This window comes from Solanum tuberosum, unplaced genomic scaffold (assembly GCF_000226075.1).
Source record: "Solanum tuberosum cultivar DM 1-3 516 R44 unplaced genomic scaffold, SolTub_3.0 scf00057, whole genome shotgun sequence".
NCBI classification, from domain to species: domain Eukaryota; kingdom Viridiplantae; phylum Streptophyta; class Magnoliopsida; order Solanales; family Solanaceae; genus Solanum; species Solanum tuberosum.
The window spans coordinates 856086-870973 of NW_006238984.1; the positions used below are offsets into that span (position 1 = coordinate 856086).

Below are 14888 nucleotides of genomic sequence, written 5' to 3' on the forward strand. Positions count from 1 at the left end.
TTCCTTTAAATATTGATGTAATTGATTGATCCATGATATTTTATGCATGAATTGAGTTAATTTCATATCTTATGATGATCCCCCGTGAACCCATGTAATTCCCATGTTTTCCAAGTTATGATCATATGATGTGGGTTTTGGATTATGAAAGAGAAGTTTATGAAATCAAGCATGTTCTCATGAAATTTATGTAAATATTTTAAGGATGCTTTGAGAGTGAAGTATCAATGTTGTTGCTATTGTTGTTTTGTTGAAAGGATTTCTCATATACATATGTAAGCATGAATTGTGAAAGGTTTTCTCACATGATAAGGGCTCTTAGGGTTGAAAGGTTTTCTCACCTAAAACAAACCAATGTTAAGGAGCTATTCTAATGATGAGGCAAGAGGAAATTACCCATGCTCTCTAATTGAATGACAAGAGGCGATTACCCATGTCACATGATGTAAGGACATGAGGTGATTACCCAAATTCCTTTAAGAGCTAAGATGAATATGAATAAGAACTATTCCGTGGAAGTTAGCCTTAGAACCGAGTGGAGAAGTGGCGATTACTTGTGTCCCATAACTATATGCCAACATAGGATTGTCTAGATAGACATTAGCTAGTGGATCCACATAAGCTAGAAGTTCATGGTCCTTACCGTGGCAAGTATGGCAACTCTTTTCTATGTGGAAAACACAGGATTCCATGATGATATCTCTCATGGTCTTATATATCGGTTAAGGCTACTTCCCACAAGTGAGTTATGATGAACTAAGGTTACTTCAAGAAAGTATCTCATGCATGTTTAAGATGGCGATTATGTGCATTGACCATGTTTTATGACTCATATTTTATAACTCTTATCACATGTTTAGCTTGGTCATTGCATCTTATGAAGGTATCTCCCTTTTAGCATGTTTTCATACATTTTATGCATGGCTATCATACTTGGTACATATTTTGTACTAACGCATACTCTTGCCTACATTTTTCCCAAATGTAGGGTCTGACAGTCAGGGTTCATAGTTTTGTGGCTAGAGTTCGTTGAGGAGATTCCCAGCTTTGGTCAGTCCTCATGCTTCGAGAATGGATATTTATTGTTTTCGGTCTTTCTTACTTTCATTTTTGAACATGATGTACGGGTTTCGCCCAGATTCATTCTTTTGTACTAGATGACTTTGAGACAATGTTTTAGACTTCCGCTTTACTTTTATAAAATGGTTTGGACTTGAAATGTTCCTCTTTATCTCTTTTATTCTATTTTTTGTATGATGAAAGCTAAGTGGCTTGTATGGGGCCTTTCGGAGTCTTATACGCCATGTTACGCCTAGGGGCTAACTTGGGTCATGGCAAACTTGGTATTAGAGCACAAGGTTTAGAAAGTTCCTAGGATGTGTCATAAGTTATATCGAGTAGATTCTTGTCCATGAGTGTGAAGCGCGCCACACTTATGAATAAGAAGCTACAAGAATGTTTATAGACTTGGGGAACTTAAGGAAAAGCTTCTTGTTCCGCATTAGTCACTTTCTCGGCCAAAGGATCGATCGAAACTTGGGGAACTTAAGGAAAAGCTTCTTGTTCCGCATTAGTCACTTTCTCGGCCAAAGGATCGATCGAAACTTGGGGAACTTAAGGAAAAGCTTCTTGTTCCGCATTCTCCCTCCTTACCGAATAGCTCCGGCAAAACTTAAGGAATTAAATGAGCAATTAATAGATTTATTGGATAAGGGTTTCATCTGACCGAGTATTTGTCCATGGGGTGCTCCAATCTTCTTTATTAGAAAGAAGGATGGTTCTCTCTGTATGTTTATAGACTATCGGCAGTTGAACAAGGTTACCGTTAATAATAAGTATCCTCTCCCAAGGATAGATAATTTTTTTGACCAACGTCAAGGAGCGAGTTACTTCTCCAAGATTGACCTCCAGTCGGGTTATCACCAGTTGAGAGTGAAAGAAGATGACATTCCGAAGACGTCCTTTCAGACTTGGTATGGTCATTTTGAGTTCTTGGTGATGTCTTTTGGTTTGACTAATGCTTCAGCGGCATTTATGGATTTGATGAATATGGTGTTTGGACAATACCTTAACATGTTTGTGATTGTGTTCATTGATGACATATTGATCTATTTGAGGAGTAAGGATGATCACATCAATCATTTGAGGATTTTGTTGCAAATTCTCAAGGACCTACAACTCTTTGCAAAGTTTAGCAAGTGTGAGTTTTGGCTAAGGTCTGTAGCCTTTCTTGGTCACATTGTTTCAAGTAAGGGTATTGAGGTAGACCCTAAGAAGAAGGATGTGATTAAGAGTTGGCCTAGACCTCTATCCCCTTCGGACATTAGAAGTTTCTTGGGTTTGGCTGGTTACTACAGAAGGTTTGTTGAGGGCTTTTCTTCGCTTGCCTCTCCTTTGACAACATTAACTCAAAAAAGGATAAGTTCATATGGTCCGAAGCGTGTGAAAAGAGTTTTCAAGAATTGAAAGATAAACTTATTTCTACTCCGATGTTGACATTACCGGAAGGGACTGATGGTTTTGTTTTTTATTGTGATGCCTAGAGAATTGGGCAAGGATGTGTGCTTAAGCAAAATGGAAAATCTATTGCATATGCTTCAAGGTAACCTAAGATTCATGAGAAGAATTATCCTACCCATGACCTTGAGCTAGCGGCGGTCTTTTTTTTGCCTTAAATATTTGGAGGCACTATTTGTATGGTGTCCATGTCGATATTTTTACTAACCATAGGAGTTTGCAATATGTGTTTAATCAGAAGGATCTAAATCTTCGCCAAATAAGGTGGCTTGAGTTATTAAATGATTATGATATGAGCATTCTCTATCACCCGGTAAGGCAAATATGGTGGCGAACGCTCCTAGTCGGTTATCTATGGATAGTGTTGCTCACATCGAAAATGATAAAAAAGAGTTAGTTCGAGATGTTCCAGATATGAAAGCCAAGCAAGGTCTTGATTCGACTTTGGTAGAATTGAAGGAACGGTGCTTAAGAAGTCCGTAGAGGCTTTCTCCCAAAGGGGAGATGGAGTACTTAAATATCAAGGTCGTTTGTATGTTCCTAATGTTGATGACTTGAGGGAGCAGATCTTGTCAGAAGCCCATAGTTCTCGGTATTCCATTCCCCCGGAAGCCACCAAGATGTACCTTGATTTGTGGTAGGTCTATTGGTGGAATGGAATGAAGAAGGATATTGTAGAATTTGTGGCTAAGTGTCCTAATTGTCAACAAGTGAGAGTTGAGCATCACAAACCGGGAGGTTTATCCCAAGACATTAGCATTCCTACTTGGAAGTGGGAAGATTTGAATATGGATTTTGTTGTTGGGTTGTCTCGCACTCGGCGACAACATGACTCGATCTAGGTTATAGTAGATCAGATGATGAAATCAACTCATTTCATTTCCGTCAAGGTTTCTTATTTGGAGGAGGACTACGCTAAGTTGTACTTGAGGGAAATGGTAAATTTGCATTAAGTGCCTTTATCTATTATCTTCGATCGCGGTACCCAATTCACTTCTCAGTATTGGAGATCTTTTAAAAAGGGTCTTGGTACTTGTGTTAAGCTTAGGACGATCTTTCATCCACTAACTGATGGGCAAGTAGAGCCTACTATCCAAACTTTGGAAGATATGTTGAGAGCTTGTGTGATAGATTTCAAGGGTAATTAGGATGACCACTTGCCTTTGATTGAGTTCGCCTATAACAATAGTTATTACTCAAGTATTGATATGGCTCCATTTGAGGCCTTGCATGGTAGGAGGTGTAGATCTCCTATAGGTTGGTTTGAGGTGGGTGAAGTTGCCCTAATAGGTCCCGAGTTGGTACATGAGGCTATTGAAAAAGTTCAACTTATTAGAGAAAGGTTGAAAATGGCTTAAAGTCGCCAAAAATCATATGACGATGTAAGAAGAAGAGATCTTGAGTTTGATATTAATGATTGGGTCTATTTGAAAATTTTACTCATGAAGGGTGTAATGAGGTTTGGTAAGAAAGGGAAGATTAGTCCCCGATATGTAGGCCCATATCAGATTTTGAGGTGTATTGGTAAGGTTGCTTATGAACTTGAGTTACCTAATAAATTGGCATCGGTGCATCCAGTTTTCCATGTCTCCATGTTAAAGAAATGTGTTGGTTATCCGACATCTAAATTTCCCTTAGAAGATTTGGGAATTAAGGAGAACCTTTCTTATGAGGAAGTATCGGGTGAGATTTTTGACCGGCAAGTCAAGAAATTGAGAAATAAAGAAGTTGCTTCCGTGAAAGTGTTGTGGAAGAATCAGTTAGTTGAGGGTGCTACTTGGGAGGCCGAGGCCGATATGATGTCCCATTATCCTCATCTTTTTCCTTCTACCCCTACTCTAGCTTGAGGTATTGATGTTCCTCATGGTTTACTCTTTTGATGTCACGTGTCTTAGATATTCCCATGATTTCCTCATTTATGCATGTTCATGAAAAAACTTAAGTTTTGAGAAAATGAGTCAACTTGATATGTCTTGAATCTCATTCGAGGACGAATGATCTCAAGGGGGAGATAATGTAATACCTCAGATTCGAGAAAGGGTAAAAATTTCAGTTTTTAAGAATCTTGTGCCAGTTCCTACGGTGCCATCCACGGCCCGTGGAACGACCCACGGACTGTAGGTGGTGTCTGTGGTTGGCCAGATAGTTTTCCCCAAAAAGGTCTATATCTACGGCCAGGATCAACGGACCGTCGATGGACCCACGGTCTGTGGATGAGGTCCGTCGATCACGGCCTCAAATTTTAGTTTCTGACGCCAGACGACGGACTAACAAGACGGACCATCGGTTGAACCACGGTCTGTAGGTCGTTACCATCGTTGAAGTCGGCAGTTAAATTATTAGGGGCTTTTGGGTCTTTTCCTAATTATTTTATCCTAATACTATGTCGTTTTGCCCTTCACTTAATGACCTATATAAGTGTTTTAACCCCCAAATTTCCCCAATTGAAATCATTCTCTCAAATTTACAAAAGAAGAACAAGTCTTCCTCTCAAAATATTTCTCTCTAGAAACCTTGAAGAAGAAGGGATCAACCTAGGGTTTCAAATCAAGTCTCCAATTCCTCCATTGAAGTTAAGCAATTGGCATTAAGGTATGATGGTTTTCATCCATGGATCTCTTCCATTCATGGAGTTCCTAAATTCTCCAACTTATAAAGCTAGAATTCCCCAAATGAGTTAGGGTTTTCTTCCATGTCATGGGTTCCTTTAAATATTGATGTAATTGATAGATCCATGATCTTTTATGCATGAATTGATTTAATCTCATGTTTTATAATGATCACCCATGAACTCATGTAATTTCCATGTTTTCCAAGTTATGATCATATGATGTGGGTTTTGAATTATGAAAGAGAAGTTTATTAAATCAAGCATATTCTCATGAAATATATGTAAATGTTTTAAGGATGCTTTGAGAGTGAGAAATGATTTCTCATATACACATGTAAGCATGAATTGTGAAAGGTTTTCTCACATGATAAGGGTTCTTAGGGTTGAAAGGTTGTCTCACCTAAATCGAACCAATGTTGCTACCCATGCTTTTTAATTGAATAACAAGAGACGATTGCCCATGTCACGTGATGTAAGGAGAAAATGTGATTATCCATGTTCCTTTAAGAGCTAAGATGAATATGAATAAGAACTATTCCGTGGAAGTTAAGCTTAGAACCGAGTGGACAAGTGATGATTATCTGTGTCCCATAACTATGTGCCAACATAGGATTGTCTAGATAGACATTAGCTAGTGGATCTACATAAGTTAGAAGTTCATGGTCCTTACCGTGGCAAGTAGGACAACTCTTTTCGGTGTGGAAGACACCAAATTCCATGATGATAGCTCTCATGGTCTTATATATCGGTTGAGACTACTTCCCACAAGTGAGTTATGATGAACTAAGGTTACTTCAAGAAAGTATCTCATGCATGTTTAAGATGGCTATTATGTGCATTGACCATGTTTTATGACTCATATTTTATGACTCTTATCACATGTTTAGCTTGGTCATTGCATCTTATGAAGGTATCTCCCTTTTAGCATGTTTTCATACGTTTTATGCATGGCTATCATACTTGGTACATATTTTGTACTAACGCATACTCTTGCCTACATTTTTCCCAAATGTAGGGTCCGACAGTCAGGGTTCATAGTTTCGTGGCTAGAGTTCGTTGAGGAGATTCCCAGCTTTGGTCAGTCCTCATGCTTCGAGGATGGATATTTATTGTTTTCGGTCTTTCTTTACTTTCATTTTTGAACATGATGTACGGGTTTCGCCCAGATTCATTCTTTTGTACTAGATGACTTTGAGACAATGTTTTTAGACTTCCGCTTTACTTTTATAAAATGGTTTGGACTTGAAATGTTCCTCTTTATCTCTTTTATTCTATTTCTTGTATGATGAAAACTAAGTGGCTTGTATGGGGTCTTTCGAGGTCTTATACGCCATGTTACGCCTAGAGGCTACCTTGAATCGTGACAATATTTCTCTTATGTTTAATAATATCATGTTGTTGATTTTCAATTTTTCTAATGTATATTTTACTTGAAATTGCACAGCTTTTAAGGGAGAGAAAATAAAGTTTAGCATTCAACGCTTTCTTTAAAATCAGGGGAAGAAAATTGGCTCTTCACAAAACCAAAAAAAGAGATTTAAAACGCCAACTATTATTTATTTGGTTTGATTTATAGCTTTTAACAGATAACACAAATAATTTGATTTGGTATTTAAAAATCCAAACTAACCCAGTTGATGTGTTAATAGAGAAAAACTTAGCCCTACCCCAATTGACATCCCTATTGTAGGCTGTTCAACCTCATAAAGGAAAATATAGAGAATAAAAAAATATGTGTAAAATGGAGTGGCAAACAATATCAACATCCAGGGAGAAGTAGCAAAAATGGCAGACACAAAACGTAACTAAAAAAAAACTAACCTATAAACACATCTCCTCCGATTTTGTGTGCGCGCATAAATAAATAAAGGGAAATTCTTTACATGTTTGTTTTTACACCTAGCACTCTTCCATAACTGCCATTTACAGTAGCAATACGCAGATTGGTACCATTCTATGCCTGCCTGCCAGATTTTCATCACCAATTCTGATAATCTTGACTACTCATATTCAACTGCATCAAACAGGAGGAGAACCATGTCAATTAAGCTTAAAATTGTTATGACAAAAACCCCCCATCAAACCATGTTACTTCCCCTCTCTTCAAAGGATGAAAATTATTGCAAGAAGTATTCAAGAGGAATTTCAAGAAAAAAATTTGAACAAGGGGACCAGTTAATCATATCATATCATATGTATGTGAAGTGATAGCATCAGGTAAGCTGGAGTTTACTTCTTTTTTTTAATTAAGACAATATTCTTCTTGTGTGGTCAGGAAGCTTGGTTGGTTTCCTTTATCTGAGAATTGAGATTGTTAGCTGTTTGAGTCAGCAGCTTCTATATATACAAATGAACAGACATGTCTTTCTAGAAGAAAAATCAGCCCTGTAAGAAAATAATGCACACAAAACACAAAGAGGGAGGGAAAGGGGGAGAGAGAGCGCACTTACAATTAGCTGTAGGAAGAGTATAGCAACCCACAAATATGGTCATATTCACCAAACTCGGCAAAGGGTGAATTACATTTTACGGCACTAAGGCATCACCACTTTGAACGATACATCAAAAAGGAGATTGACACAATGGACAAGTTGACTTGTGAGAAGTAGAGAACCACTTGTAGAGGCAGGCTGAATGGAACTTGTGTTTGCAGGTTTTGCAAGCTAGCCGTGGGAGGCTATGATTTGAAGTGTGAATGACACTGTAACATATGGGGCATTCCTCCACACCTTCAAATTCCTTGTCAAAATTGCGCTTCCATATGCAAATGGCTTCAGCTAGGGCACCATTCTGCATTGTAGGAAAAATAGGTCATCAACTTTGCCCGCAAAGTGTATGCAGGATCATTGAGAATTATCCAAGTGCTGGCAGGTCATTCAAGAAACACAACTTACACTAAGCAGTTAATTGACATCAAAGATGGTAAAATACCAATACCTAAAAAAATGGTAGATATAAAAGTGAAGGGTGACATTTTAAAGTTAAAAGGTGCGCCTCAAAAAGAAACATATGCATGATCAAAGAGCAGACTATTAAATGTAACAGCTATGTATGTCGAGGGCAAAAAATTCAAATATAACAGATGGGAGACTGACAGATTACAGTAATGAGCAGAGACATAGAGGAAATGATCAGGGTGGGATGGGAGAATAATGCACAGATCCAAAGTCAGTGGGAGACACCTGATTACGAAGAAATGACATCATTGACATTAACCACTTTCTCTGCTTAACCTCACTAATGCCAAGGCTCTTGGTACAATCTACATCCACAGGTCGCAGAGGGTAAGATCCCGGAAGACGAATTACTAGGTCCATTCCTGTTTCGTCTTTTGTGTAGGTAGCCACCACTTCACTAGCAGATTTGCTCACGGTGACAGAGAAATTATCATCAGCAAAATTGGCTTTTTTAATCTGCATTTGAATGAAGGTCAGCAAGGCATTTTATGGTCACAAAGAACGTAAGTCTTATGCTGGAAGTAAGATTACAAACACAAGCAAGTACAGGTACTTTATATTCATCCAGACTGGATTATTTTAACTGAGAATATAAGATTCTATAGCAGCCAGTTTGCCAGTCAAACTTCCACTTGACTAGCAAACATCAGGAACTGAAAGAAATATATGACCCTACCTCATTCAAAATAAAAATGATTCAGATTTTCAGGAAAACCCCTGGAATTCCCTTTATTTTGGCAAGTGTTTCATGAATTCATTTCAATAAATGTTCAAGTATCTCAAGTGCGTAAGGACGACATTCGTACCTGAGAGAGTTCATTCATAATCAGAGGGGGGCTACAATATGCTCTAGTGAAAAATTCAATGGCAGACGAAGCAGAACGGTCACGTATATCGCTAAACCACCCTCGAACATAAGCGGGAAGAACACAAAGCATGAGGCCAAAAATTGCACCAGCAAGTGAAGCAACTTTTTCTGGTCTGACAGGCCAAAGCGATTCCAAGCAAAATAATACAGAACTAGAAGTGATGGCACGGGTTGCAGATTTTGCTGCTTCTGACACTGAAGCTGGAAGTTCTGAATCCTTCTTTTTCAAGCTTGATGGTACACAAAATTCCAAAGGGATATGCTGGAAAAGGCAATCTAACACTGTTGAAGTAGCGAATTCTTGAATGTATTGAACCATTCTCTCCCTCAGGGGTGATGATGATGGTAGTGATATTACATGTGAAAGTAACAAAGACCAAGCTAGAAAGACCTTTATCTGAAAAATTTAAGGATATTTAGCAAACAGAAGTGGTTTATTCATGCTTCTCCATTAGCTTTGAAGAAGCAAAAAAAGCCCAAAGGGGGAGGGGAACAAAAATCTAACCCGTTCAAATGCAAGCAAGTCCATTTGCAGAGCATCATATGGTAGCTTTTCCAGTATGGAAGAAACTTCTGCCCTAAGATGGAGACTTTCTTCAGCAGAACCGTCAGTATCCTGGTTGTTGGAGGCATCTCCACCAGAGGAACATGTCTTCTCGACAGTGTACAAAGATATGTCAGACACAGGTTCAGTTGAAAGAATAACATAAGCAGCACATCTTAGGGAAGGAAGTGTCTTGGAAGAAAACAGCATTGCATACAAAGAGCTAACTGGCCCTTTACTTAGGCCCCAGATTTCAACTGATTTTACTGCCTTCTCTCTTGCAGTTGAAGAGGACTTGACAACAAGTGAAGCCACTAAGTCCCAGAACTGAGAATGATCAAGAATAGACGATGCTACAATGGAAGAAGCTTCACTACTATAAGAACTTGCCAAAGCCTGGGTAGCAGCAGTAGAAAAGAACAACCGAAGAACAGCTTCTATAATTCGGTGTTTGGCCATCTCCCATCTGTCAATTTTCAAGGGACTAGAAACATCAACAGGCTCTTTTGCTTCAATACCACTTAAATTGCAAAATGAAGAAAATCCAATTAGAGCATTGCTTCCGAGTTTTATTGGAGAAGAGTCCACTAAAACGGTATCGTTGATCCTCTTCAGCATAACTTCCAAATGTTCACAACTAGAACCATCCGTAATAACACCATTCACATTCTCAGCAACTTCCTCCATCACAACAACTGCTGCTTCAATCCACCACCTAAAACGGTATAGAACAAACTCCCAATCATCCTCACTAAAGTCTTCCCAGCAATAAGCAACTGCAACCAGAATCATTTTTGATAACAAAATCTGCACAACCGGCAGCTTGTTTATAACAGATAATGCTGAATTCTTTCTCTGCTTCTGAAATAATTCAAACAGTAACATTCTCTCAGTAGAGCTGACATATCTTTCTGGTCTTAGCCCTTTCGCTCCTTCAATTTGCCGTACAGGATAGCAGGATATAACAAGGTAAAACCAATCTTCCATATCTGAAAATACCAAATTCCATTACACTTACAACGGATAAGTTACAGATTTTGTGAAATATGTTTAAGTCAAATGGATTGGAAAAAGAAATCAGATATTAGATGCATAAGCCAACATTTATCTCTGCTACAAATCAAGGCACTAATTTGACTACTTCTTATGTCGTTTTAAATCCTTTAGAAAATTGACACATTGTAGAGAGCAGTAATTTACCTTCTGTCGTTTGCCATGCATTTAAGGGTGGAAAAGATTGTGTTCGCTGGAGCCAGTGCATGATAGCCTGTTGCACTTCACAACAGTCAGAAGAAGCAGACTGCAATTTTGCAGTGTCTTGGCCGAATGAAACACTCAAGGGTCTAATGATTACGTCCATAACTGAAGGAAGTATCCTCAAACAATTTATATTTATTGTTTCACCAATATGGAGTTTATTCAAAAGCTGATTGAAAAGAAATACTGCCTTGTCTTTTCCCCATACATCATCTTCAAAAAGTTTAGACACTAATGATACAACAGCTCTCAGGAAGGGTTCTCTAATATTTTCCGCGTTTGTAACAGGAGATAAATTTGAAAGACTCAGTTCTGCAACTCCCCCATGAATAAGTGCACCATCGAGCAAAATGGTGACAATATAATCTAACAACTCATCCTCAGGCGTATAACATTCACTATTTAAATATTCACAGAGATAAGGTAAGAAGGAGCACAAGGCGTTGCCGCCATTCCATTTCCAAGTGCACAAGATTTCAGCTGCCAGCCAGGCACGGGAATACTGACATTGCAGAGTTGTGGTAGGTTGATTACTATGATCCTCAGTTAAAGATGGAGACACATTAGAAACAGCACCAGCAATGATTTTATCAAACCCCATCTTTGGTATAAGTCTGTCTATCAGAGCAACAAACCTGGTACCTTTTGGGGTCTGCAAAAAGTTAAAGTACAAAACTATGAGATCTTATAATATAGATCTAATGTGAATGCATAACATGATGTAACTCACCTTGGAAAAGCTAAAACGATGCCACAAAATGTTATAAAACTAAATAGTTGAACGAGAAAGTTAACAAGAATGTGTCAAAAAATAAAACCTCACTGTAACTCCCTCTTTTCCAACAAGAACATATCAGTGAATAGAAAAGTAGGTGCACAAGATCATCCCAAAACTGTTCAATATAAATTACTTAAGCGGGAAGGGCACTCACATCAATTGAAGCACTCTCAGTTTTCACCAAAGCTGCTCCTTTCCCAACTTTAATATCTGGTGCAACCCAAGCAGGCCAAGAATCATCCTGGCTTAGAAATCTGTCTAACAGCCTTTGTTCCTCAAACTGATCTTGACAGAGACATTCAAGAAGTTCAAGGACCCAGTGAGAGCATAAAGATGTGACTTCCGCAGTATCCATATTTTCATCCTTAAGCACAGCACTCCTTACAGTCTGGACCAAGATGCTTTCCAGGATCTTTCGACTATCTAGGTTGATACTAAATAGGAACTGGTTACAAATTTTGCGATGGAGAGCATGCACTAGATCACAAGAAGCCAACCTTGACTTTATTTTTTCTGTGGATTCTTCACCAAGTTCATTGTTGAAGACAGTAGCCATGCTGCATTCCCATTTAATTATAAACATTGCAGCTATGATTCCTGAAAGCAGCTCAACTTCATGATGCAAACATTTCAATGCAGAAAAGCCACCATCAAGCACTTGAAAAGCAAAATCGGCCATCTCATTCACATCCATAGAAGGTTCAAATCCCAGTTCAGTGTTATTGTCTCTGACAGGTATTACAGAACACATGTCCTTGACCCATATGAAGGGAGAATCCATCATGAAAACTGTCAACTTCTTAAGAACCTCCTCAAATACTAGTACTAGTGTACTTTGGGACAGAAATTTTGTTTCATCATCTCCTGCTATGCCACCCAGAACAGCACTGCAACAGAACAACAAAACAACCCAAAATAAAACAATAACAAAAAATTAGGGTTTGTCAGTGTTGTGCTACTAACTGTAGTCTTAAGCAAATGAACAACACCTCCATGCCACTGAAGCCTAGATACTGAGATGGGAAACAAAAACAGACTATAACCACAGGTTCCAAATTACAGAAGATAAACACGTCGTCATCCTAGAGAATAAAGTCTTTAAACTTAATAAGAGTGCTATTGTTCCCCATATTGGTTGAGGAAATGGGCTGTTGTCTCCTTATATGGTAGTGGACAACCCTCATATAATGAGTTAATTTTTGTGGTCCAGTTAACCCTCACAGCATCAACAACATGCTCATCCTATACTTGATGCATAGGACGTTGGGGCCCATGTTCTTTTAATCATGCTCCAGATATCCAACTCTAGCATGTAGAGATATGTTGCTTGGACTCTTCAAGAATATCGATGGGTACGTGTCGGATCTTCAAAAAATAGTGTATACATGAAGGATCCGATGCGGGTATGGCAACATTTCTGGAGAGTCCAAGCAACTTAGATGTAGAGTAGGGGTGTTCGTTGGCCAGTTTGGATGGCTTTTAGACTTTTCAGTTTGTGAATTTGGTTTCTTGAAATGCTATATCAATACCAATACTTACTAAAGTTGGTATGGTTTGATTTTTTATCTTTTTGGTTTGGTAACTTCGATTGTTCAGCTTGGATAGAGAATTATACTTTCTTTTTTGTCATTAAGAGATAAATCTTGGACAAAACACTAAAGAAAGTGCTTTTCGGAGCTTCCCATTTTCTAGACTAAGTTAAGAGGAAAGATCTACCTAATCATATATGAACTTTGGAACTGGACTACCATCAGTTCTGAAATAAATATAGTATATAGGAATTGCAAAACAAAAACAGTTGAAGTGGTGGTAATGATCCGAACTGGATTGGATCTCTTACATTGAGGAAAAAGAAAATTAAAGATCAGTGGAAATTTTGAATTTAATTCTCATTATCACAATATTCCATCTACGATTCATCAAGCAATGACATAAGAATGACACTATCTATTTCTGGTAAAAGGCAAGTAACGAAAAAAAGGTGGGAAAGGTTAAAACAGTGTTGTAGAATGTGTCTGCTTCCTCGCTTAAAGCAAGAAGCGACACGAGGCAGGGGGTATATCGCTACACAGGTATGAATCACAGCGACATGAAAGAAGCGCCCACTTTAGGGGTAAAAGTGTGAAGCTGTAGGAAGCGTATCCTTTTAACTTTTATCTAAAAAGCTGGACAGTTTAAGGAGAAGAAGTACTATTTCTAAAGTGACTTTCTTCTGCAACTGCAATTAGGGTGGCAACCTTCTGCTCTGGTTGCAACTTAGTGCTTCTTTTCTTCTTCAAGCTCCAAGTATGGCCTTTTCTTCTCTTCTCTTCTTCATTTCTCTCGTTGTTGTTGTGGCTCTTTTTCATTCTCTTCTTTTTCTCAGCTTCATTACTTCTTCAGCTTATATTTTCTTTATTAGTTTTTCCTTTGTTGATTTATAATTGAAATTTAAATTATTCTATTTCTTCTACTCAGTATTTTAATTCAATTGAATCTATTTTTATTTTCTTCTCTCTTTTTTTGTCATGTGCTCTACTTTTTTCCCAGGTACTCTACTATTTCATTTTTTCACTTCGTTAATTTGATTGACATTTTAAGTTATTCTACTTCATTTTTGAGTTTGTTAATTTTATTATCTATTTGTCCTTTTCTCTTTGTGTTTTCTTGTGTTGTGAGATTTATTTTGGTCTTTTTAAAAAAAGAAAATGTGTTTACTTCGAATGAAGCGAGCACTTCGCTTCACGGCTCACGCTCTAAGCAAAGCGGGGACTTGTCATTGTTTGCCACTTCACGCTCTCAAAAACACTGGATTAAAGAATCTAGGGTAAAGGGTCAAATATGCCCCTAAACTATTCGAAAAGGTCTAAATATACCCTCCGTTTAAAGTTTGGCTCACTCATGCCCTCGCCGTCCAACTTTTCGTCTAGATATGCCCTTAGGGGCGTTAGTTGGCCTGCTGGACATATCCAGCTCATTTTCCATTTCTTTAAATGCCACATGGAATTGTCATGTCATTTTGACTTTACCACATGGCATTTATATGAAAATGGAAAGGGATCAATTATGCCCCTAAAAAATTCGAACCTACAAATACCTAATCTGACTCATAAATCAACCCCACTTTTAAATACACTACCCGACCCGTTTTCAACAATTTTGTTTAAATTTTTATTTTTTTCGGTAAATCCCGAAAATGAGTAATTGATTAATAAATAATATGAAAAAAAAATATAAAATTAAAGCCAAAAATTCACAAATAAATATTGTGATCTTAAATTCAACAATTTCAACAAATTTTAAAAAAAAAAAAATCGGTAAATCCCGAAAATGAGTAATACCGAAAAAAATAAAAATTAAAAAAAATTGTTGAAATT

General features: G+C 37.9%; 1 protein-coding gene across 1 annotated transcript in view; it reads right to left on the reverse strand.

The window, feature by feature from the left end:
* Positions 1–6832: 6832 nt before the first annotated feature.
* Positions 6833–14888, reverse strand: part of LOC102580043 (E3 ubiquitin-protein ligase listerin) — a 17403-nt gene continuing 9347 nt past the window's right edge. The window contains exons 11-17 of the mRNA XM_006344538.2: positions 11687–12419; positions 10698–11406; positions 9459–10486; positions 8892–9350; positions 8311–8541; positions 7579–7918; positions 6833–7142 (exon numbers count right to left, since the gene is read on the reverse strand). Of these exons, the coding sequence (XP_006344600.1) occupies positions 7691–7918; positions 8311–8541; positions 8892–9350; positions 9459–10486; positions 10698–11406; positions 11687–12419 (3388 nt within the window). The 3' untranslated portion in view covers positions 6833–7142; positions 7579–7690. The remainder of the gene's footprint in view (positions 7143–7578; positions 7919–8310; positions 8542–8891; positions 9351–9458; positions 10487–10697; positions 11407–11686; positions 12420–14888) is intronic.